Source organism: Euprymna scolopes, chromosome 29 (genome assembly GCF_053919585.1).
Source record: "Euprymna scolopes isolate OS-2025 chromosome 29, ASM5391958v1, whole genome shotgun sequence".
Lineage (NCBI taxonomy): Eukaryota > Metazoa > Mollusca > Cephalopoda > Sepiida > Sepiolidae > Euprymna > Euprymna scolopes.
The window spans coordinates 13,044,848-13,072,631 of record NC_136510.1 but is presented as its reverse complement, the minus strand read 5'-3'; the positions used below and the strand labels follow the sequence as shown (position 1 = coordinate 13,072,631).

General features: G+C 34.9%; 1 protein-coding gene across 1 annotated transcript in view; it reads right to left on the bottom strand.

Annotated features, from left to right (window-relative positions):
- Positions 1–114: 114 nt before the first annotated feature.
- LOC145252487 (uncharacterized) overlaps positions 115–27,784 on the bottom strand; it is a 29,789-nt gene continuing 2,119 nt past the window's right edge. Inside the window, exons 2-4 of the mRNA XM_080111919.1 lie at positions 17,055–17,231; positions 13,687–14,018; positions 115–6,198 (exon numbers count right to left, since the gene is read on the bottom strand). Of these exons, the coding sequence (XP_079968045.1) occupies positions 2,893–6,198; positions 13,687–14,018; positions 17,055–17,231 (3,815 nt within the window). The 3' untranslated portion in view covers positions 115–2,892. The remainder of the gene's footprint in view (positions 6,199–13,686; positions 14,019–17,054; positions 17,232–27,784) is intronic.

The window sequence follows — 27,784 nt, the reverse complement described above, 5'->3', positions numbered from 1 at the left end:
GGATTGTGCCGTACATCGACTTTCTACTCACCTTAATGAAATTATTTAAAAAAAAACAACATGTTTTGCTTCTTATTTATTTATTTATTTATTTATTTTCACAGACAAGTTGGTTTGCATTAATATTTTTAACTGGATCAGAACTGATATTCCAAACGACATCTGAGCCTCTAATCGGAGGAGTTCTAATCCTTGAACGTTTAGGAGATTAAGGAAGATTTCAGCAGTTCTTTTCTGGAAGCATCTTGAGTTTTATATTTTGTCCACATAAAATGGTGCTATCCCCCTTCCCTCCCTGAATATTTTAAAAATAGGATTTTGAAAGTTGAATTTTATAATTACATTAACTTTTAGTGATCAAATTATTAATTGAACCAAATTGTTATAAATGTATAACAGAGATGAAGAAATGTGGGTTTCCTAGAATGAATAAAATAAAATTAAAACAACGGTGTGTGATCCAAAAGAAAGATAGCATTTTTATTTTTAAATAGAATAGATAAACCGAAATGCATTCTGGTGAACTTTTACAAAATTAAATATTTTTTTAAATATGGCTTTAAAAATTTTGTTTGATTTTACATTATATAATTTTTTTAGTTTGATAAATGTTCGATTAATAATACATAAAATTAATACATTATGTAATTATTAAAGTTACAATGATGCGAGAAAAACATACACAGGTTAAGTTGTTTTATCATTTTTATAAATGTAGATGTGTACTTGATAAGTTTAAGCTACTTGTGATCTTGAAGTTTCTTTGTGAAAAATAAATGGTAAAAGTGAAAATAATGCAATGTAAAATCCTTTTCTTTTTCGGAAGACAATAGCTCAATAGACAAAAAAAAAAAAAACAGGTGAAAAAAGAACGTGTGAAGATTTTGTGTTTCTAGTTTTGGTGGTTCCAAGATTCTTATCTCATACATTGTAAATACAAACGATTGTCAACAAAATGGTTTCTTCTGCATAATTTTCTGCTTTAACAGAGTTCAAAATCGACTTCGAAATCTAGTGGACGGTAACCCACTCCTCACAACTACTCCTTTCTCACATAAGCAACCTTGGTAGCTTTCTCTACTCTATAATTATTTTCACAGCAGGTGTTCGACTGGGTTTGAATCAATGCTCACCCCCTGTAAGACATTCACATGAAAAAATCGCTTAGCCACAAACACTGTTTCTTTTCTCTCTCTCTCTCTCTCTCTCTCTCTCTCTCTCTCTCTCTCTCTCTCTCTACCTAAATCTAAAAAGAACTTCCATGAGCAAAATGTCTTTCCTAGTACTGTCCGTCTTTGGAACACAATAACTCTGGGCTACTTCCTGGTTCATGGTTGTTTTTAAATGCAATATCATAAATAAGTAAATTCCACTCAATCACTACTGTCATCACCAATCATTATGCCGTTGTATATTCGTTTACCAGGTACTCGAATAGACATTGGGCCTTGATAAGTGATAATTACAATGCTTGCACTTTCTTTAGGATCCTCATGTATCATTTTTATTCAGATCAACTCCTGTCTTTTTAACTATTTTTGATGTATTCTTTTCCCAATCATTTGTATTCTTTGAATCCTTATCTGTTACTGATATGTTATGGGGTTAGATGGTAATAAACAAAAAGGAACACAGGATTTGTAGGAACGAAACATGTATTCACATATATTACAGGCAAAGTCGAGTTGAGAATACTATTGCTCAATGGTAGGACGTTTGCACACGTCCAGCTTGGTCGCGCGCCAATCTCAGACTGCCGGACACCGATCTTGTTACTGGAAGTGACGTCACTAGAGGAAGTGACGTCATGAGATAGTCCCTTAATCCCATGGAGGGGCGTCTCTAATATGATGTATGATTTTTTTTATCAACTTCTGTTTTTTTAATTGGTTTTGATCCATTATTTTCAGAATCACTTGAATTTTCAATTTTACACCTTCTTTGGGATCCTTATCTTTTTCTGATGTATTATTTTTTTCTGATCCATTATAACACTTCTGCCTTTGCACCTCCAAAAGAAAAACCTATGAAATAGCAAGGACATGTCAACACCTCTTAAGTTGAAACAGTGTATCGATAGATTGTATTGCTTCATATATGTGAACTATGAACATGGCGGAGCATGAGAGGAATTTCAATGTCTTTGAAATTAAATGTTTAAGAAGTATACTTGGGGTAACTTTATGAGATGACTAAGAAATGTAGACATCAGAAAGAAGCTTAGCATTAACAGATCCGCCAACAACTTATGGTAATTGAGATGGCTGAATAAAACTGATTCCCAGGTCGTCTTTGGTACCCCAAAGGTCATCCAAATCATGGGACAAATGAGATGAGATTTTATTACACTGATCATAACACACTAATTTCTGGTGTCTTTCATAAATTGGAGCTATCTTTTTCTGAGCTTGAAGCTTCTTGTAAGAAACGAGAAGAAAAATGAAAACTATAAATAATATACAGCATATGTACATGTCCACAGTTTATGACTGTTTCACTTTTATGATTTAATAGTTTTTGTTACATATGAAAGATTAAAGTGAACTCAGAAAAAAATCATTCTTTTCTGATGCGTTAGTCCTGAATTATAGATGCACAATCATTTTTTATATATACTGGCAGCGCATGCATATAAATTTACAGTTTCATAAGTTCGAGATATTTGTCTCTGCTCTTGTCTTCTTGACTGTCAGTTGTAAATAATCCAAGCAGTTCAGATCAGTGTGCAGTTTCAACATGAAAAAAGCTGTACCTTAATCTACTGAATTGTCTTAATCTTGTTCGTTTGAACCAATTCCTGTCTGTTTGATTGGTTTTAATCTATTGAGTTTAGAAACACTTGAATTTTCAACATTTTCACATTCATATGGAGCCTTATTTTTTCCTCATGTATCATTTTTTATTCTGATCAACTCCTTTCTTTATAACTGTTTTTGATCCATTATTTTTAGAATTACTTGAGTTTTCAATTTTTACACTTTCTTTGGGATCCGTATCTTTTTCTGATGTATTATTTTTATTCAGATCAACTTTTGTCTTTTTAACAGTTTTTGATCCATTATTTTTAGAATCACTGGAATTCTGAACATTTGCATTCTCTTTGGGATCCTTGTCTTTTTCTGATGTATTATTTTTATTTGGATCAACTCCTGCCTTTTTAATTGTTTTTGATCCATTGTTTTTAGAATTACTGGAAGTTTCAATTTTTACACTTTTTGGGGGAACTTTATCTTTTTCTACTGTATTATTTTTATTCAGTTCAATTTTTGTCTTAACTCTTTTTGATCCATTATTTGTAGAATCACTTGAAGTTTCCATTTTTACACTTTCTTTGGGATCCTTATCTTTTTCTGATGTGTCATTTTTATTTGGATCAACTCCTGTTTTATTAACAGTTTTTGATCCATTAGAATCCATAGAATCACTTGAAGTTTCAATTTTTACATTTACTTTTGGATCTTTATCTTTTTCTGACGTATCATTTTTATTCGGATCAACTGTTGTCTTAACTCTTTTTGATGCATTATTTTTAGAATCACTTGAGTTTTCAATTTTTACATTTTCATTGAGATCCTTATCTTTTTCTGATGTATTATTTTTATTTGGATCAACTCCTGTCTTTCTAATGGTTTTTGATCCATTGTTTTTAGAATCACTTGAAGTTTCGATTTTTACACTTTTTTTGAGATCTTTATCTTTTTCTGTTGTATTATTTTTATTCGGATCAACTTCTGTCTTAACTCTTTCCGATCCATTATTTTTAGAATCACTTGAATTTTCAATTTTTATATTTTCTTTGGAATCCTTATCTTTTTCTGACATATCATTTTTATTTGGCTCAACCTCTGTCTTTTTAACTGTTTTTGATCCATTATTTTTAGAATCACTTGAAGTTTCAATTTTTATATTTTCTGTGGGATCCTTATATTTTTCTGACATATCATTTTTATTTGGATCAACCTCTGTCTTTTTAACTGTTTTTGATCCATTATTTTTAGAATCACTTGAAGTTTCAATTTTTATATTTTCTTTGGAATCCTTATCTTTTTCTGATGTATTATTTTTATTTGGATCAACTCCTGTCTTTCTAATGGTTTTTGATCCATTGTTTTTAGAATCACTTGAAGTTTCAATTTTTACACTTTTTTTGAGATCTTTATCTTTTTCTGTTGTATTATTTTTATTCGGATCAACTTCTGTCTTAACTCTTTCCGATCCATTATTTTTAGAATCACTTGAAGTTTCAATTTTTATATTTTCTTTGGAATCCTTATCTTTTTCTGACGTATCATTTTTATTTGGCTCAACCTCTGTCTTTTTAACTGTTTTTGATCCATTATTTTTAGAATCACTTGAAGTTTCAATTTTTATATTTTCTGTGGGATCCTTATGTTTTTCTGACGTATCATTTTTATTTGGATCAACCTCTGTCTTTTTAACTGTTTTTGATCCATTATTTTTAGAATCACTTGAAGTTTCAATTTTTATATTTTCTGTGGGATCCTTATGTTTTTCTGACGTATCATTTTTATTTGGATCAACCTCTGTCTTTTTAACTGTTTTTGATCCATTATTTTTAGAATCACTTGAAGTTTCAATTTTTATATTTTCTGTGAGATCCTTATCTTTTTCTGATGTATTATTTTTATTTGGATCAATTTCTCCGTTTATAACTGTTTTTGATCCATTATTTTTAGAATCACTTGAAGTTTCAATTTTTATATTTTCTGTGGGATCCTTATCTTTTTCTGATGTATTATTTTTATTTGGATCAACCTCTGTCTTTTTAACTGTTTTTGATCCATTATTTTTAGAATCACTTGAATTTTCAATTTTTATATTTTCTTTGGGATCTTTATCGTTTTCTGATGTATTATTTTTATTTGGATTAACTTTTGTGTCTTTAACTATTTTTGATCCATTATTTTTAGAATCACTTGAAGTTTCAATTTTTATATTTTCTTTGGAATCCTTATCTTTTTCTGATGTATTATTTTTATTTGGATAAACTCCTGTTTTGTTAACTATTTTTGATCCATTATTTTTAGAATCACTTGAAGTTTCAATTTTTTCACTTTGTTTGGGATCCTTGTGTTTTTCTGCTGTATCATTTTTATTTGAATCAGCTTCTCCATTTATAACTGTTTTTGATACATTATTTTTAGAATTACTGGAAGTTTCAATTTTTACATTTTCTTTGGGATCCTTATCTTTTTCTGATGTATCATTTTTATTTGAATCAATTTCTCCGTTTATAACTGTTTTTGATCCATTGTTTTTAGAATTACTGGAAGTTTCAATTTTTACATTTTCTTTGGGATCCTTATCTTTTTCTGTTGTATCATTTTTATTTGGATCAACTTCTCCGGTTATAACTGTTTTTGATCCATTGTTTTTAGAATTACTGGAAGTTTCAATTTTTACATTTTCTTTGGGATCCTTATCTTTTTCTGATGTATCATTTTTGTTTGGATGAACTTCTGTCTTTTTAACAGTTTTTGATCCATTATTTTTAGAATTACTGGAATTTTGAACATTTTCACTCTCTTTGGGATCTTTATCTTTTTCTGATGTATTATTTTTATTTGGATCAACTCCTGTCTTTCTAACTGATTTTGATCCATTATTTTTAGAATCACTGGAATTCTCAATTTTTACATTTACTTTGGGATCTTTATCTTTTTCTGATGTATCATTTTTATTTGGATCAGCATCAATCTCTTTAACTTCTGATCCATTTTCTTTAGAATTATCTTGAGCTTTACTTTCTCCACTTCCTTTGAAATCTGCATTATTTTCTGATTTATCTTGATTATTTGAATCAACTCCAGTCTTTTCAACATGTTCTGATCCTTTATTTTTGTTCAACTCTTCACTTGATTCTCCTTCTGATACTGATTTTTTTCTCGCAACAATTTCTTTATACAAATCACAACTGTTGCCATTACATGAATCTTTGCACAATGCGTAGTCGCATGTAAAGATGATTGGCTTTGTTTGTGTAAAATGAAAATGTGGAAATATTGGACTATTGATTTTATTGTCAGAATTGATAAAACCTTCATTGATCTTCCAGATTCTCCCCTCTCCGCAGCCGTTCTTTAGGATTTGCATTTTGGATGTTTCAGTTTCGGCATAACAGTTTATCATCACCACTCCTCTGCCGTCTTGTAAAGATGCACTGTGGAAAAGTTTTACCTTTTGAGAAGAAAAAAAAAAAAAAAAAAATTTAAATATCTGAAATAATGACATTTCTGCATTTATTAACGCACGATTTCCACAAAGTTACTCGAGTGTGCCTGGCAGATAACGGGAATATCCGGAAATGACTGATCACAATGCGGTGCTAGGACTGCTTAGGCCAATATTAATGATAGAATGGTAGAAACAAGTAACCAATGAAAAAGCGATATTAAATGTCATGTTAGGTTTTAACCAATAAGAATGTAAGCAGACGTATTTTATTTAAATATAAATTGGAAGAAAATTAAATTAAAAATTAAATTAAAAATTAAATTAAAAACTAGATTAAAAACTAAATTAAAAATTAAATTAAAAATTAAATTAAATTATTCAGAAAGCCAAAAAAGAAAAAAAGGAATGGAAGAAGACAGTGCCATTAATTTATCGTTGTTGAAGAAAGGAAATATTTCCTGGCCTGTAACAGATTTCTCCCTCAACCACCAAACAGTCACATAAAAGGAAAAACTTCTGAAAAAAAAAAAAGAAAAAAAAGAAACCTTTCCTTACAACTTTTCTTCCATTTTTTACCTGTTTTCATATGCAAAAAAAAAAACAAAAAAACTACACAAAAACTTTCTTCCTTAAAAATTTTATTCAAAAGATTTCGGTCAAAACTAAGAAGGAAAAAAAAAAACATTGAAATAAAACATGTATCCCGAAAAAAAAAATTTCTTACAAAAAAAAAAAAATATATTTCTTCATTTTTTTTTTTGTATTTATTGTATTTCTATGTTTTTCTGTTTATCATTATCACTTGCTCGTAGCAGTTTAACAGTTAAGGAAGGCTCGGTCGGCCGTTTCCGGTTATTTCTGTCATCTGCTGGGCACACTCGAGTAATTTTGTGGAAATCATGGGTCAGTAAATGCAGAAGTACCGAAATATAAGTAAATCATACACACATAGAGTGAACCCTACCCCCAAAAAGCCGACCATGGGCACACTTTTTATAATTTATCCTTCATCTTCTATCTATATATATAAAAGCGAAAATTTGTCTATGTATCTTTGTATGTATGTATGTGTGTTTGTGTGTCTGCTAAAAACTTTCGACAGACAGAACAAAAATTCACAAACTCGGTATCATATTGAAGCTCCATCCTTCGCTCGAAAAATATCGAAAAATTGGCCAAAAATGTTAATTTTTTTCACCCCGAAATCGACAATTTTCGACAAGGGGGGGGGTCAACAAAAACGGTCCTTTCGTGATGACGACCGGTTCTACGCATGCGTCAGATGACATCATGGCCTGATTTACTTTAAATAGTTGAAAAACGGACTAAATTTCATGTACGTCGTGTTAGCTCAGTTGGTTTGAGCGTTGGTTCATTATCTAAATGTTTTGGGTTCGAATCGTGATGTGAGATGTTTTTTGTTTTTTTTTTTCGATTTTTTAAATTTAAATATTGAACCAGTGTTTTTGAAGCCATTTTTCACGTAACGTTCGTTTTTCTGTTTTTTTTTTTACTTCGCTTATCCACCCCTGACCACACACCCAAAAACACCCGGGTACCCACCGATTTTTTATATTTTAATATCGAAACAGGCTTATTTAAGCCATTTTTCACATGTTCGTTTTTTCTGTTTTCATCGTTCGTTTGCCTTACTTATTTTTTTTTTGTTTTTTTTTCGATGTTTTGATTACCCCCCCCCCCCTCGCTTAAGTTTTAACATTGTTTTCTTTTTTTACTTCGCTTATAACAAACAAACCTGGTCATTGACGTCGTCGTCATCGTAACGCTCAACGACTTCCGTGCGCGCACCTGTCAGTTTGGTTCTTACTTAAATAAATTCAAACATCTTTCAGTAACTCATTCTGGCTGGCCGATTTTATTTCCAAACTTCGCCTCAGGGCTTCGGGTTTGATTCTACCAACTTTTACTCCCCCCCCCCCCGGTTTCTTTTTTATTTAACACCACACACACCTACAAACACCCAGGCAACGCCGGGTACCCCCGCTAGTTTATAATATAAATCTCACCTGTCTATTTAAATGTATGTATGTTTATATGTCTGCCTAAAACTTTCGACAGAAGCGATGGACTTTCACGATATCAGTATCGTTTTGAAGCTCAACCCTTCAGACGACAAATATTGAAAAATTGGCTAAAAACATTAATTCTTTCACCCTCAACTGGCCACTTTTGTACAGGAAGGGGTCGCTTTTTCGCCAATATTTTCGAAAGTCACCCTCTCTTTTCGATTGGCTAGCCTTAATTTAAACCTATGTCATTTCCAGTTTGGCAATGGGCGCAACAACTAATGTGTCACATTTTTTTTTTCACTTTCTTTTCCTCCTTTGAGGTACGGGTTCAAGCCTGCCTGCCTACTATCATTTTTTTTTTTTTTTGCGCTTGTAATTTCCCTTTCTTTTTTTTTTTGCTCAACCAACAAACTTACACCCTCCTCCACTTTCTTTTCTGCCTTCGCATCACAGGTTCGAGCCTGCCTGCATGCTACAACACACACCTACAAACACCCGGGCAACGCCGGGCACCCAGGCTAGTTAATTTATAAATCACCAAAATTCTGCATAACATGTTGGAAACAACACCTGTAAATATAACTACATCATCAGCCATAGACCACGTGTAACATAGTACAGACGGCTATATGCAAATACCGAGCCGTGAGCGAAATGTCGTTACAGTAAGGAAAAAGAAGGCTATAAAAAGGAAAGAGAGCATGTTCGAGAAGACAATCACAGTAGAGACATGGATGACGTTTGAGAGCACGTTTGAGAAGATGATCATGTTAAAGACATCACAGCCGTAACGAGAAGTCATGCATGGCAGGGGAATGAGCAAATAAATGTCATTTTAACAGGAAAAAGCGAGTTGAAGTTCTTTCCTATTCTTTGTCTACTTTGCGACTGAGGTTACAACGTGTTGGTAGCTTTCAAAAGAACCAAAGAACTCGGCATTTAGGTATAATTTTACTCATAGCTTGAGACAACATTCAAAATACAAACAAATTTTAGCTCATACAACATGACCCTTCCTGTCCTTTCAAGAAATAAAAATGCAGTCTGTGCATATATTTTATCATATATCCGGCATGAAATATTATTGCCACATATGAACCAGTGCATCAACTACTAGTCTTTCTCTATTGGACAGGGTTCAAAAAAGTCTCTAATCTAATAATAGTCCTGCACTGTCAACCAAGCTCCAATCGCTGTCCCATCACCACAATGTTGCATCCCTGTGCTTATTTTACAAGTACTTCAATGGAATATGCTTTGATGAACTTGTAACATTGATGCCTCCTCGATGTAAATATTCTCGACTAGCCTGACAAGCAGCAAAATCTTACCCCTTCACCTTAGAGATACCCTGATGCCAGAGAACCTTTCACTCTAATAGTTTCTTCCCTGAAACTTCTAGACTTTGGAATTCCCTACCTGCTTCTTGCTTCCACGACTGTAGAAGTTTAAATGTAATGTGAATTAACATCTCACTGCTCAACTTCCTACTTAGAATGTTCCTGTAGGCATGGTCTTTAATTCACAGTAACCTTTATACCTCATTGGCAATGTATCTTGTTAGGGATGAATATAACTAAATAAAAAAGTATCGTGCATTAATTTAATGATCACTTTTATTTTGCAGAATATGGGGGAAGCAACATTTCACCTTTTGGGTGGTCTGTTGTCTTCTATGAACGTTAGTCGAGGTTCTAACTTCGACAACCAGTCCAATAGAAACTGGGTAATTTCAATGGCCTTTATGGTGTTGGTTGGTTGGTTGGCTTTGTTTTACGGCATATCAACCCTTTTCAGGTTATTTAATGTTGAATCCAAAGATTTTGAAGAAAAATATTTTGATATAATATTTGTTGTTTTCAAGTCTGTTTCTATTTAACCCATAGTTAGGACCCTAACAGGTACTACCACTCCGGGTCAGAGTGGACCTGGGAGCAATGGCAATTAAAGGGTGGCTCCACACTCCCCAAAGCCCGCAAGCTGGGGCCTCACCACTGGATATAGTTTAAGGTCATATCCAGGACCGTTTGATGGTGTTGGATTGATGCAAAATGTTCTGTGAAGCCCTAGGAGGTCCACCCTTCCAGGTTTGGTCTCCCAGCTTTTGGGAGGAGCAAGTTTATCACATGTTGTCTGAGGCATCCTCAACAAGGAATGCAGATGGGCTACTTAGACTTATTTTTGCAGGGTCAGAGTGCACCTCCTTGGGGAACTGACCCATTTTCCCACCTTCCAACCTTGTGTCACATCCTCTCGCTGTGTGAGAGTAGTAAATATTGGCTAAGAGCAAAGTGTAGCATCTGTTCTGATGATGCACTTAATTGTTTCTGTTTTCGGTCAATGAAAGAGAAGTCCTACTAAACTGAGGAATTTTTTTTCCAGTCGAGGTAACCCCTTATTAGGAAGCTGGATTTTCCTCATATTATAAATCGGCCTTGTGTCTAACTTTGCCCTCGTAGGGAGGCAAGTAAATTTAAACAAATGTGAAAAAGATCTTCAAGAGCATTCAGGATTTGGTGAACCATTTTGAGAATGATGGGGGCACTGAAGAATCTCAAAGTAGCCAGTGACAATAGTTTAAACCATTCAAGACGGCCTTATAAGTATACAACTGTGTGAGACCACGTGTGCTCCCCTGTTCAATACCCGCCAACCTCAATGTTATTTTTGTTGTCTTCTTATCCTTCGTCTTTTTTTTCTGGTTGTGTTGTTATCTCTTACATTGGCAGCTACCAAGGGAGATATGTACGAGTTCACAAGTATAAAAAGAAAAAAACTAAAACACAAAAAAGAAACACAAACTCCAACACATTCTGCAAATATCAGTTGCAATCTGGGTGTGTGTGTGACACTATCGCAGGGAACAGTCCCAAGTTAATTATAAGTTAAAATAACAATTGACAATCTGTAAATGAATCTCTTACCAGATGCTAGATTGATATCATGATCCCTGCCGTTTTGTGGAGATATTAATTACAAGGAGACAGAATATATTTGGATCAATAGAATTTCACATGATATGGGGACCATGGGGACCATTAATTATAAATAATCGATAATATATATATATATATTTATATATATATATATATATATATATATATATATATATATATATATATATATATTTATATATATATATATATATATCCTAAGATCATTTGTAGACATTTATGCTGATGACATTACCATCCATGGCAACACTTCAAAGGCCATAAATGATCGTAAAATTTTCTCTGATTCTCTCTCCTCTGATCTTGAGCACGTGATACAATGGGGAAAGAAGTGGCTGGTTAATTTTAATGCATCTAAAACCAAACTTTAGATCATCAATGCTCTGATCACCGCCTGGCATCAATTGAAATGAATGGCTTTTGTCTTGGGAAGGCTCCATGCTTTGACAAGCTTCTGGGTGTGATCTTTACTCCTGATCTGAAATAGAACATCAAATCCCTTGCCAAGGTTGCTGGAAAAATGGTGGAATCATTCTACTGCTCCAGTAGATATCCCACTGCTGATGCAATTCTTTACTTGTATGAGAGTCAAGTACATCGAAAGGATGGAGTACTGTTGCCGCATCTGCTAGAAGCATCTTATCCTTCCTTAATAGAGTTCAAAATAAACCTCATAGCCTAATGGGGTGTGCCCCTTTCTCTTCCCTGCAACCTTTTTCTAATAGAAGAAATGTTGCCTGTCTCTATTTTATCGTTATTTTCTGAGCTCCAATCTATGGTCCTTCTTGCAAAACTTTCACGAAAACACTCATCTAATTGAAACCACTATCAATAATTTCCTTTCACTCTTTATCTAAACGTAGATTCCATGAACAAAGCTTTTTTCTTAGAACTGCACGCCTGTGAAACTCTGTTTCGCTTCCCTGCTTTCCAGCTGACTACAATATGGTCGTCTTCAAGTCCAATGTAAACAAATTCTTGATGAGCTGTCCCTTAAGTTATCCAATTTACAAAATTACCACTAACGATTACTATGATATTGCCCATTGACTACTGTACACTCATTAACCCTTATCCTCGAGTGGCCTCCAGGCCTTAATAAGTAGTGACGCATTTGTGAGAAAAAAAAAAAATGTTTATGGAAAAATATGTTCATTCACTTATATTTCACTTTTTATTCATACCAGTGCTTTAATTTATGAAGCTCGATCAAATATTTCAAATTTCAAGATGTTGACCATCTTACCATTTATTTCTTTAAGTACCTTGAAATGCGCAATTCTTGACAGCATCTGATTCTCAGCGCAGAATTATTCATGTAATTATTATGTCAATTTTGGAATTTATTCTGCCCTTAACTCATCAGAAGAAAAGAACTTATCAACTTTAAAAGAAAATAAAGGAATATGGGAATGATTACAAAATCTGAAAACTGGAAGAGAAGTTGCAATTATTTTTCAATTTGTTACGCCATCATTAAATTTGAATTTGAATTTTATATAGTAATATATATATATATATATATATATATATATATATATATATATATAGATAGATAGATAGATAGATATATATATAGATATATATATAGATATAACATATTTTTATTTGTATAGACAAAAATTATATAGTCGCTACACTGAACAATAATGCTAATGTTTGGGAGAAGTTGGTTTATTAAAAAAACAAAAGTTCCTCGTCAGGCGACAGAAATAAAAAACATATGCATATATAGCAATAATATGTAGTCATAAATAGTGATATTTACATCTTGAAATAAAATAGGTCTTAAGGCTCCTAAAATGCATACTAAAATTGCCTGCAAGGACCCGTGGCGCAGTGGTTAGAGTACTTGGAAAACTTCAGTTGTAAATCGACATTTATCTGAAGATTGAAGGTTCAATCCTCAGTGTGAGTGAATTACTTAGAACCTAGTCATAGCTGATGGAAGAAGAGCAGACTACCCTGTAGATTAAATAAGGGGGTTCTGTACAAAATTCTGTGCAGATTCCCAAGTTCAACAGAAAGATTCCAGAGTTTGACAAGATACACCCGAAGAAAGATCAGGGGTTACATTGACCGAAACATAGTCCGAGGAATCTAAAATATTAGGTTGGTGCAAAAATAATGTCATTTTTTTTTTTTATATATATATATATATATAGTTGAACGTCAAAAAAAACGACATTATTAGGTTGGTGCAAAAATAATGTCGTTTTTGATGGTCAAGTATATAAAAAAAAATGACATTATTTTTGCACCAACCTAATAATTATGAGTGCATATTAATATGATTTATTTTTACTATTTTTCAAATAAATCTGGAAGTTACATGAGTTTATTCTGTGAGTTCCGACCTTAACCAAGGATCAGTAATCAAAAAGAGTTATCTCCCATGGAACAAGGGAGATAACTCTTTGATTACTTCATATAAAGATAATTTAACACTAATTATAAGATAAAATACACCTTCTTTCAAAGCTCTAAAAAAACGTGTTATCCCTTACCTTGTCACTATATCTGACAGGTTTTGTTATTCTGTGGTTTTCAGCATCAACCAATTCAAACCGTAATCCCCTAAAGATGCTACCTTCATGCGCAATTGTCCTCAAATGATGCGGGAAAGTTGGTCGAAGCAGCTGAACATTTCTGACATACACATCCATGTAGTCATCGTAGTTGCACACAAAAATGAACTTCTGAGAATGCTGCATTAATTTTGGTGAAAGAAATCTGAGCGACACTTCTAAAAAGTATAGCGCACTCCTCTTCAGGTGGAACTGGCATGCCGCACGATGATGCATATGGTCGGAGACTGGGAAAGTGATTGAGATATCATCTGCAATGGATAAATTAAATTTAAACAATGGGGAAAATGTTTGGCACTTGTGCATAGGTACAACATTTTTGGTTTTCAGTTGGTACATTTGGAGAGCGCATCGCAGGGGCAGACAAATGCAATTTCAGGGCCAAATCGAAAATTGAAAAAGATTTTTATTTCATAACAAAGCCAGAATTCTAAAATTTTTGAATGCATGTTTTTTTTTGGGGGGGGGGGAAGTTTTTCTGGAGATAAATATAAGAAACATATAATAACACAAAATAACGTTGTTTTCTTTTAACAAAATAAAGATTTTTTTATTTTTCAATATTTTAAATTTCTGAAATTGAAAACGAAATATCTCTATTTTGTGTAATTATAAGTTTTTATTTTTATTTTAATTTTAATTTTTATTTTTATTTTTATTTTTATTTTAATTTTAATTTTAATTTTTATTTTTATTTTTATTTTTATTTTTATTTTAATTTTAATTTTAATTTTTATTTTTATTTTTATTTTTATTTTTATTTTTATTTTAATTTTTATTTTAATTTTAATTTTAATTTTTATTTTTATTTTAATTTTTATTTTTATTTTTATTTTTATTTTAATTCCAAAAATGTGTCCCAAAAGCTTTATGTTCATGTTTTAGGAGAAAAATAAAAAATTAGCCCCAAAAGATATGTTTTTTACCCTTAAAACACCCTGGGGCTCAAGCCTCAGAATTTTCCCAGGATCAAATATTACGTTTCCAGATGTATCTCCACCTGATCTTGCTTTTGGGTAATTTTCAGCAAAATCTAATGGTCGAAAAAGATTCTATGTCCCGAAAAATGCTATTTTTGGCCATTTTGACCCCTTTTGACTCCCTGGGGGTACAACCAGAAGTTTTATCAAAAATCTGAGAATGTTACATTTCCTCCCTTAAGTAGTTGTAATTTCATCCAAAATTTCAGAAAAATGTAATCATTAGTTATTGAGAATTTTGGGAACGAACAGATGAATGGACGAGGGTAAACTCCAAATCCAATTAAGTCGGTGGACCAATAAGAGAAATCTCTATTAAAAAAAAAAATCTATTTTGTGTTCGAAATAAATTTTTTTTGCAAGTTTCTTAAAATTATTTTATAAAACTTTCTCAACAAAAAAAAAATGTCAGAATCCTGGATTTGTTATGAAAAAAAAAAATCTTTTCAATTTTCGATTCAGACCTGAAATTGTCTGCCCCTACCCTTCACTCTCCAAACTGAAAACGAAAAAAGTTGTACCTACACACAAGTGCACAGGTGCCAAATGTTTTTATAAATCAAAGTTTTTAGTGTGAACATATTTTTATTTCCTGCCTATTTTTCTATCAAGCATCAATTGTATATTATAATACTTAGCCTTCCCAAAGTGAAAGTCGTGACTAACTGAACTTTAGTTTGAGTTATATTGCCTGTTTTACATCTGATTTATCTATCTCGACTGAAAGTTTTCAAGGTGTTGTGAAGTGATTTATAGTGCCAAAATCTCAAATATGAAAAAATAAATTGGATGAAAACGATTTTAATGGAAAGCAACAATATGATTTATTAACAATTTTACTATGAAATGACGAGATTCTAATTGTCGGTAGCTAAGCTGATTTCTGTAAGGGTCCTCCATTGAATATCCTGTTTCTTTGCCCTCTAGTTAAGTACAGGGGCAGATTACTCTGACAGATCGTATATGCTTCAAAAAAGAATAAATAAGGATGTTTTCATTGTCTGTTGCTGATTTTAACACATTCTGCTAGCAACCAGGTTTGTACCATAAAATAGTGAATTTTTAGCATTCCAGTACATAATTTTTTCATGTCAATGCAAGAAAGATCTTTTACTCGTTGCCAGCAAAATTATAAAGTCTAGGATCCGTACAGAACAGCTACCCACTGAAAATTCTTCATCTCCAGTACTTATACAGAATAGCTACACATCAGAAACTCTCCTGAAGTTAAACATAACTTTCAATTCAAGAAGCTAGTACATAATTTGGGGAGCAAGAAAAAAAAGGTGGGGGATGGGGTGCGTGGGAGTATAGGATTGTTGTTTTTGTTTTTGGTTTTGCAGAACTTGATTAAGTTTTGCCAAGAGATTTTAAAAAATTTAATCTACAGTGCATTTGAGTCAGAAAGCCAATATCTTCAGAGAGCCTGATCTCTTAATACCTTTTATATGAATAGAACCCTTTTTTTCTCTTGCTTGAAAATCTGATGTGCCTTATCATGATTGTTCGGCTATATGTTTTGTCTAGGGAGTCTGACTTTTGACCTTCGCTTCGTATCATATCACCTGCCTTTGGGTACACTCTGTTTGCAACCAGATTATCCTGACATGCGCTAAGTGTGATCCTCACCAAAATTCACACTAGCTAACTCAATCGCTACTTACTGGCTCCCAAATATATAACAGAGGATGTCCACTTGGTGATGGATGTCGTTTTTTTAATTCTGAGATCTAGAACTGATGTTTATCAAAAAATGTCTTACATTCTTTTAGACCGTTTCGATGTGGATGGAATTTTTAGCATTTTGAAGACATACATATGGTCAGAGCTACTTTATGGTGGCGAATGTTGGACAAAATCGGGGATATGGTTTTTAAGGAGAATTCTATGAATCATGGACAGAAAGGAAGACAAACAAAGAAGTACAGCAGATCACTACTCAATATCGTCCACGCCAGACAAAAGTTCTTCAGCCATTTAAGGCAGGCGGACAACTTGGAAAAAAAAACTTGTTGTTAGGAAAAATCACAGGAAAAAGAGCAAAGGAAGATAACGAACAAAGTTCTCTGACAGCCTCAACAGAGTCACTGGAAACAAGACTACAGATCTCATCAGAAAGACCGAATACAGAGGGTATTGTCTGCAATAATAGACCTAATATCTGAAGAAGAAGAAGTAGTGTCACAAATGTATAACACCACCTTCCAAGTTTATAACTGCATTTTGATCACTAAACGCATAGATCGAATGGACACATCTAAAGAATAGATTTGTTTTTGTTTTGTTTTACTTGAAATCAGAACTTACTTTTATTAGTCCTCATGTACATTGCTGGACCATTTATGCAGTTGATCTTCACTTGGAAATCTCTGTCTGATGACAAGGTGATCTTATCGTTGCATCTTAGGTCAGCGATCAGGATAAAGTGTTCGTTAATGATCATCTTTGATTCACTTTGCGAGATGACCAACAAGACAAAAAGCGCTAAAAGTAAAGGAAAGTAAAAGAAAAAAACCGGATCGTCATCATCATCATCATTATCATCAATATCATCATCAATATCATCGTCATCGTCAGCGTCATAATCATCACAGTTATAATTAAGACCATCATCATCATCGTTATCATCATTGATATAATCATCGTCATCGTCATCATAATTATTATCATCATTGATACCATCATAATCATCGTTATCGTCATCAGTTTAACGTTTGTTTTAACAGTGGCATGTGTTGAATGGCTTTTAGAAATTGACTTCTAAACCAACCTATCTCTGGCTAGGTCTTTATTTATCCATCTTTCTCTCAAATCCATCTTTATCGCTTTCTCCTATGTTTGCCTTAGCAGTCCCCTGATAACCGATTCTGATACCTCAACTGTTCTACATCTACAAACACAAGCACTCTCATGCATTCTTTCAACTTGGCTATACCAAATGAATCATCATCGTCATCATTGTCATCGTCATCATTGTCATTATCATCATCGTAAGCATCATCATCATCATCATCATCATCATCATCATCATCATCATCATCATCATCATATCATCATCATCATCGTCATGATCATCATTATAATCACCATCATAATCATCATTGTCGTCGTCATCATCATCGTCATAATCATCGTTATCATCATCATCATCATCATCGTCGTCATCATAATCATCTTCGTCATCATAATCATCGTCGTCTTCATAATTATCATCATCATCATAATTTTTTTTTTTTTTTTTCAATTTTCACCCCAAACAAGGCACAGTGCAACTTTGAAGCAGGGGGCTACTATTAGAGAATTAATTAGCGGGGTCATTATGAAGGAAGAAGAGTAGAAAGATGTTTGTTAACATTACACTTGAACTTCTGCATATCATTGCAGTTGGGAAAGCAGAATCCCGGAAGGGAGTTCCAAAGACCCGCAGTTCTGGGGAAGAAACTATTGGAGTAAAAGGCTTTCTTGCACCTAGGGATCTCCACTGTAAAGGAATGAGACTTAGTAGCAGAGGGATGCAACATCTCGTCGATGGGACAAAGGTTGAAGCCTAGATGACAGTTCAGGACCTATCAGGTTGGCGACTCTTTTTTGAACCCTGTCCAGAAGCGAGAGACAAGCAGCAGATGCACCAGCCCAGATGTGACAACAGTACTCCATACATGGGCGAATGGTTGCCTTATAGAGGTATAGGATACTGGCAGGCGTAAGTAGTTTTCTAGCACGGTAGAGGGAGCCAACCTTCCTTGCAGCAGCCTTGGCAATGCTCTCAATGTATCTATTCCAGTTCATATTCCAGCGTAGACCCCTACTACCAGGTCTCCTTCTCCAATATCAGGGGTCTACGTTCCAACCTTCCAGAGGTTGAAACCCAATTACAGGAGACGAAACCGGACATATTATTTCTATGTGAAACTGGAATAGGGCCGACCACTTCCCTAGATGAGTTCATAATTAATGGATACTCCAATTTAACAGCTAAATCTGACTCCCAAGATCGCCATGGGCATGGAATATGTGCCTACATTAAGGATGGCTTCCCATGTGGCAGGGATATCTCTAGAGAAGATCCTAATTTACCCTATATGTGCTTCAGGGTTGCACTTGCTAACACCACTGCATTTATATTTGCCCTCTATAGGCCCCACAACAGCGGAGTTACTATCTTTAAGAGCATATCTGAGAAAATAGACCACATACTGTCTTCACATCCCTCGGCTAACATCCACATCTGTGGTGACTTCAACGTCCATAACGTGGAATGGCTGACCCATTCAAATAAGACAGATGATGAGGGGAGGTTTTGTCATGATTTTGCCATTGCTTATGACCTCACTCAGATTGTTCGCGAACCCACCCGTGTGCCCGATACACCCAATCAATATGCAAGCCTCTTAGACCTTTTTCTTTCAACTTCCCCTGAGCTATGTTCATGTACCGTTCATTCTCCTTTAGGATCCTCCGACCACTCCGTCGTATCAGTTAAGATAAAAACAAAATGTAAGAAGCCATCAGACGTACCCCTCCACCGTACTGTATACCGATACTCTATGGCTGACTGGGATAGCTTCCGTACATTCATATCTGATTTACCTCTGCACTCCATGTTTAAAAAGGAAGTGTCCTCTATAGTATCAGATCTGACCGAATGGTTAATTGTAGGCATAGACCAATTCATACCATCAAAAAAATTCCAACAAAAACCTAACAGCCAGCCATGGTTCTCCCCAGAATGTGCTGCTGCTATCGCGCACAGAAATCACTTTTTCCATAACTACCAACGTAATAGATGCACTGAGACTAAAGCTGCTTTCAGGACTGCCAGCAACCACTGTAAAAGAGTAATAAAAAATGCAAGAGAGCTATATGCCCAGTCTGTTAAATCCAAGGTAGCTGATCAGCGGCTTGGTTCCCACCAGTTTTGGCAAATAACAAATAGGATCCTGAACAGAAGTGTGCGTTCTATCCCAACCATTATCAATGGACCAGAGGTTATCTCGTCAGCGTCAGACAAGGCCAAACTATTTGCAAAGAACTTTGCAGCTAATTCTACCCTATGCGACGAAGGCCATCAACTCCCCATATTTCCTCCTATAACACAGAACAAGCTAGGTAATATACAAATATCCGTGCATGAGGTCGCCAAGCTAATAAAAAACCTAGATTCCAGTAAAGCAACTGGCCCTGATGGCATCCCAATTATAGTGTTAAAAAAGCTTCAACCAGAACTTGCTCCCATACTTACGAAACTATTTAAGCGCTGCCTTAAGGAGAAGTGCTTTCCGACCCCCTGGAAGACCTCATCAGTTTGCCCTGTATTTAAGAATTCAGGTGATAAGTCATCTCCCTCTCAATACAGACCAATAAGTCTTCTCTGTGTTATGAGTAAGTTACTGGAATCAATATTAAATAGAGAAATAGTCAACCACCTCAGCAGAAACAACCTTCTTAGTGACACACAATATGGTTTCCGCTCTGCAAGATCTACCGCAGATGTGCTGACGGTTATATCCCACAGGATTAGTGAATCTCTTGACAAAGGCTTCCTTTCTAGGGCAATTGCTCTTGACATATCAAAGGCCTTTGACAAAGTATGGCATAAGGGTCTACTTCACAAGATTTCCAGCTACGGTATAACTGGAAATGTTTTCTCAGTCATTAAATCATTTCTCTCCGATAGGCTCATAAGAGTAGTGGTAGATGGACAAAAATCGGAGGCCTGCAATATAAATGCTGGAGTCCCTCAGGGGTCAATCCTCGGCCCAACTCTCTTCCTGATCTACATCAATGACCTCCCTAAACACATACTTAAATCATTCGTTGACATCTATGCTGATGACACGACCATCTACGGCAACACATCAAAGGCTGTAAATGACGAAGTTCTCTCGGATTCTCTCTCCTCTGATCTCGAGCGCGTGGTTCAGTGGGGGAAGATGTGGCTAGTTACCTTTAATGCATCTAAAACCAAACTCCTATCCTTACATCATCAACGCTCTGATCCCCAGCTGACATCAATTGTGATGGATGGCTCTCGTCTGGGTGAGGCCCCGTGTTTTGACAAGCTTCTGGGTTTGACCTTTACTCCTGATCTTAAATGGAACACGTACATCAAGTCTGTTGCCAAGGTCGCAGGAAAGATGGTGGGATCCTTCTACCGCTCCAGAAGATATCTCACTACTGATTCAATTCTCTATCTATATAAAAGCCAAGTACGGCCAAGGATGGAATACTGTTGCCATATCTGGGCAGGAGCTGCCAAAAACAGCCTATCATGCCTTGACAGAGTACAAAATAGACTTCGTGGTTTAGTGGGGGATGCCCTTTTCTCTACCCTGCAACCCCTCTCCCACAGAAGAGACGTTGCGAGCCTATCCTTGTTTTATCGTTATTTTCATGGCAGGTGCTCGTCTGAACTCCAATCCCTGGTCCCCCCTCGCCAAACTTTCACGAAAACCACCCGTCTAGCTGAATCCACTGTGAAAAATTTCCCCCACTCTATATCTGTGCCTAAATCAAAACGCGGATTTCATGAGCAAAGCTTCTTTCTTAGAACTGCACGCCTGTGGAACTCTGTTCCGTCTGCCTGCTTCCCTCCGGACTACAACTTGGATGTCTTCAAGTCTAATGTTAACAAATTCCTAATGAACCGCCCCCCTAATTAAACACTTCATAAAATCTCCTCACTAACGTGATGTACTTGCAATAACCCTTATCCCTGAGTGGCTTCCGGGCCTTGATAAGTGGTGATCACTGTGTAAAAAAAAAAAAATAAATAAATAAATAAATATTCCCTGTAAACGTTAGGCCGAGGAGTCTAAAAGAAGTACTTTCAGGCTATGTGTTCTTGGCCATTGCTATTGGTGGTAGAGAAGGTTTCTTGTAGTCATTGAAGGAAACAAGCTTAGTCTTAGCAGCATTGAATGTGACCAACCATTTTTGTCCCCATTCCACTACGGATTGGAGGTCGTCCTCTAGTGTTTTTGCCATTTCCTTGGATATGTGTTCATTTGTTTACCCCTCATATCTGTTATAGAGAGTGGTGTCATTGGCAAATATACCCATCTCCGAAACAATATTATCAGGGAGGTCATTTATGAATATCAGGAATAATAGAGGTCCAAGGATAGACCCCTGAGGTACTCCCACATTTATGTCATATTGTTTGGATGTATGTCCGTCGAGGACAACTTTGATTTTTCTATTACTTAAGAAGGATTTAATTACATTATGAATTCTTCCAGTGATTCCATATGATCTAATTTTCCTTAGAAGACCATCGTGCCATGCCCTGTCAAAAGCCTTAGATATATCAAGGGCCACCGCTCTACCCTCCCCTGTTTTATCCAATGAACGGTATATACGTTCAGAAACTACAGTTAAGATATCTGCTGTTGAACGGGCTTGCCTGAATCCATATTGTTTGTCAGTCAGGAGTTTAGCAGCTGTTAGGTGCTGGACTAGGACTTGATTAACTAAGGACTCAAATATTTTGGCGAAAAAGATTATTATCATCGTTGTCATCATCATTATCATCATAATCATAATAATCATCATCATCGTTATCATTATCATAATCATCATAATAATAATGATCATCATAATAATAATCATCATCATCATGCCTATTTTACATGCTGACATGTGTTAAACAGCTTTTAGAAATGGACTTCCAAATTAACCTATCTCTGACCAGGTACTTTTCTATCAACTCCATCCTTATACCTTTAACTCTCCTCTGCTAACTGATCCTACTATCTCAACTTTTCTACATCTACTAACTCAAACACTCTCATACATTCTTTCGTGACTAAACCAACTAAGTCTCCTGTTCCTCATATATCTCCCCCATACTATCTAGATTTAATTTTCATGTGGTCACTCGTTCTAAGATTGATTTATCTTTGACATCACTGTAAATTTGTATCGCTATAATTATGTGGATTGGTTTTACAATAGACAGAAATATGAAAAAGTGGTAAAGAAACAAATATATAACAAATAAATATTACCAAAGGCAAGATAAGTTACTCTTCTACCTACTTGGATAAGCTTTTGGAGTTTTAACTGATTTTAAAGTGTGTTTTAAGCGTGAAACACAAGTAGTGCTGAGCGCTTCAGATAAAATGATAACAAAACTGGCGCCATCATGCTCTTGCTTTTGGAGTCCTTAAAATTGGTCAAAAACTTGAATCTTAATAAAAATACAAATAAAAATCCGCCCAATAAATGTTACAGTGATATTTATCAGGTGGATTTCTGCCAGTATATTTATTTTCGAGTTTTTGAGCAATTCTTTGGACTCAAAAGGTAAGAGCATAGTGGTGCCATTTTTGTTATTGTTTTAACTTAAGCAAATTACAATCAACAGGGAAAAAGCTATTCCAATAATGGATCATACTCTGTTGAGTTTGGTGCCGAGAGTAAACACTTAGCTGGGACTCACAGAAATAGCCATTAAAAATGGTCTTATGCTATGTGGTAAAGAACAAGGTGATCATTATACCAAAAATGTATTAAATTGAAACCCATAATACAAGTGTAACCTAGCTTTAAATACTTTTATTTATTTTTTTTTTTTGTAGACAGTTTTTTGAGAGTTGATGGTTCAATCCTCAGTATGGGGGATATTAAGAATACAATTATAAATTATTACCATGGTTGATGGAACAAGAGCAAGTTACCCTCATAAAATAAAACTGTTAATTATTGTCAAAAATGATGTCCAAAATTCAAAATTGGTGTTCAAAATTCGAAAATCATGTTCAGAATTTAAAAATGGTGTTCAAAATTCAAAAATGGTGTTCAAAATTAAAAAAAACTGGTGTTCAAAATTAAAAAATGGCGTTCAAGATTAAAAATGGTGTTCAAAATTAAAAAAAACTGGTGTTCAAAATTAAAAAAAACTGGTGTTCAAAATTAAAAAATGGCGTTCAAGATTAAAAATGGTGTTCAAAATTAAAAAAAACTGGTGTTCAAAATTAAAAAAAACTGGTGTTCAAAATTAAAAAATGGCGTTCAAGATTAAAAATGGTGTTCAAAATTAAAACTGGTGTTCAAAATTAAAAAATGGCGTTCAAGATTAAAAATGGTGTTCAAAATTAAAACTGATGTTCAAAATTAAAAACTGGTGTTCAAAATTCAAAAATGGCATTCAAAATTTAATAGTTTGGAAAATTTTTGAGTTTTACGAGATGCACCATTAAGAATATCAGAGAATTTACATCGGCTCAAACTTTATGATAATCCATTGAATTTTGAAATGAACATTGATTATTTGGATTACTTTTCTCATCTTGTTATTTTCACAACATTTCAGTTGATGTAACTTCTGACAGGAATCTGCAAGGAATTTCGAACGGAGCCCTTTATTTAATACAGAGGGCTGATCAGTAGAAGTCGTAAGTAATTCACACTTGTATTTTTGAGTATCGCCCAGACTGAGAATTAAACCTTCAACCTGTAGAAGAATATAGAAGAAAATAGAGACAGCTAAGAGAGATTACTCTGAAACCAACAGAAAACGCATCGAAGCACAGAAATTAGGAACCCGGGATTTTTGTGAAAATCTACAATAGCGTAGTAAATAATGGACAGTCAACTATTCCCCCATTATCAAACAATCATGAGGTTGCTTGCACAGCAACTGACAAGGCTAATCTGCTTGCCAGTCAGTTTGCCTCAAACTCCACACTGAACTCGGTACACCACTCACTCCCTGATTTTCCTCTGCGAACAGACGCCACACTAGACGATTTGAAAATCACCCCTTCTCAGGTACATGCTATTATAAAAAACCTAGACACCTCAAAAGCATGTAGACCAGATCTCATCCCAGCTGTGTTATTAAAAAAATGCTCTGCCGAGGTTGCTCCAGTTCTCTCCAAACTTTACAATAAATGCCTTAACGAATCTTGCTTTCCTGACTGCTGGAAAACCGCCTCTGTGGTACCAGTCTTCAAGAATTCTGGTGAAAGAACTGACCCACTAAATTATCGCCCCATTAGCCTCCTCCCGCTTTTCGCCAAAATATTTGAGTCCTTAGTTAATCAAGCCCTAGTCCAGCACCTAACAGCTGCTAAACTCCTAACTGACAAACAATATGGATTCAGGCAACAGCAGATATTTTAACTGTAGTTTCTGAACGTATATACCGTTCATTGGATAAAACAGGGGAGGGTAGAGCGGTGGCCCTTGATATATCTAAGGCTTTTGACAGGGTATGGCACGATGGTCTTCTAAGGAAAATTAGATCATATGGAATCACTGGAAGAATTCATAATGTAATTAAATCCTTCTTAAGTAATAGAAAAATCAAAGTTGTCCTCGACGCTCGTACATCTAAACAATATGACATAAATGCGGGAGTACCTCAGGGGTCTATCCTTGGACCTCTATTATTCCTAATATTCATAAATGACCTCCCTGATAAAATTGTTTCTGAGATGGGTATATTTGCCGATGACACCACTCTCTATAACAAATATGAAGAGAAAACAAATGAACACATATCCAAGGAAATGGCAGAAACACTAGAGGATGACCTCCAATCTGTAGTGGAATGGGGACAAAAATGGTTGGTCACATTCAATGCTGTTAAGACTAAGCTTGTTTCCTTCAATAACTACAAGAAAACTTCTCTACCACCAATAGCAATGGCCAAGAACACATTTCCTGAAATTACTTCTTTTAAACTCCTCGGCCTAACGTTTACAGGGAATATGAACTGGAATAGATACATTGAGAGCATTGCCAAGGCTGCTGCAAGGAAGGTTTGCTCCCTCTACCGGGCTAGAAAACTACTTATGCCTGAAAGTATCCTATACCTCTATAAGGCAACCATTCGCCCATGTATGGAGTACTGTTGTCACATCTGCTGCTTGTCTCTCGCTCCTGGACAGGGTTCAAAAGAGAGTCGCCAACCTGATAGGTCCTGAACTGTCATCTAGGCTTCAGCTTCTGTCCCATCGATGAGATGTTGCATCCCTCTGCCTGTTCTACAAATACTTTAATGGTGAATGCTCTGACGAACTGCAAACACGTGTACCTCCCCGACGTAACTACCCCCGACAAACCCGACAAGCTACTAAGTCTCATCCCTTTACAGTAGAGATCCCTAGGTGCAAGAAAGCCTTTTAATCCAATAGTTTCTTCCCCAGAACTGCGGGTCTTTGGAACTCCCTTCCGGGATTCTGCTTTCCCAACTGCACTGATATGCAGAAGTTCAAGTGTAATGTTAACAAATGTCTTTCTACTCATCTCCCTTCATAATGACCCCGCTAATTAAGTCTCTGATAGTAGCCCCCTGCTTCAAAGTGGCACTGTGCCTTGTTTGGGGTGAAAATTGAATAAAAAAAAAAAATTAAAAAATGAATATAACTTTCCAACTGGATTTTATTGTTATAAAGGGAAATAACCGAAAAGGAAAGAGTTATCTCCCCTGGATGGGAGAAAAGAAGGTTTTCAAGATGGCTGACACAGCATTTCACATAATCTGTTGCTCTAAAGTTTTACTATTTTTCTGCTTAAATAAATAAATAATTTGGTGCCAAAACGATGTCTTCTTGTAATTCCCACATTTAACAACCAGTTATATTCTGTGGCGACATAACATTTATCAAGTACTTTACCCACTATGCCACACCCTGAAGACAGTTCTAGTATGAATTTTAGCCTATTTGGTTTTCTGATATACAATCTCACTACTAATAAATAATATATTACTATTCATTACTACACATTATTATTACATATATACAGGGTGGAATGATAAAATTGTCACCATAGAAAAGACTACATGATTCCACTTCCGTTGGATGAAAACTGGGTTTCTTTTTTTGTTGCAGACTATCTACTAGTTGGCCAGTTGTGTACAAATCCCAAAAGCGATAGAATTCATCTTCTATCAAGTCTGAAAGTGACACAATGTTCAACAAGCGAGATCGGAGATGCGCCGCTGCATAACTCATGCTCTCTACTAATCATTCTCAGCACCGTTGAATAGATGTCAGATCTACTACATAATCAAGTTATCTGGATTGATTTTTTCAATTAAAGTTTTAAAATAAACCTGCAGTGTTGTTTTCTTTAGGGCGACAAATTTATCATTCCAGCCTGTATACATATCCACATACAATACTGTTTCGGTGTTTCACAGCTCATCAGTGCGGCTATATATATATATATATATTGAATACCACCCCAATATTCTGTCATTATATGGCCTCCCCAAAACTCTCAAACCGGATATCCCTATGCGCCCCATAATATTTGGCATCGGTAGTGCAACACACAAAATTACACGTGCCATATCCAACTTCCTAATTCCACTAATGGGCATTATCAGCACCTCCCACATAAAGAACTCCGGAGATTAAAAAAAAAACATTAATCTGCATAGCAAAACAATACACAGCTTAGATATAACATCATTATACACTAATGTCCTCATCAAAAAGTGTTTAAATTTACTCCATAAACACTTAAAAAAACAAACATTAACTTACCAGTTCCTCCTGACAATTCTATAAAGATTAATAGACTTATAACTGACATGACTTATTTTCAATTCAATAACAATTTTTACAAGCAAAATTTCGGTCTTCCTATGAGCAACCCTCTCAGTGGAGTAGAAGCCTGCCTTTTCTTAGAATTCCTAAAATCTGGTCCTTTCAAATTTAGATTACCTTCAAACACAAAATATTTTAGATACATTGAAGACATGTCAGTTTTTCTTCTTGAAAACACGCACATAGATAACATTAAAGACAAATCAGACTCAGTCGAACCCTCCATAAAGTTCACCTATGAAACAGAAAACAATTACCCGTTACTTCTTCTAGACATACTTATTATAAAATCCATTAATAAACTATCCTTCAAAGTTCACTGCAAAACTACACACAAAAAATGATTACATACATTTCTATTCACACCATAATAACAAAATAGAAACGGGTATGATAATTGGTTTCTTCCTCAGTGCATTCAGAATTTGCAGTCTAAAATATCTGGATGAAAAATTCAAATACCTCACAAAT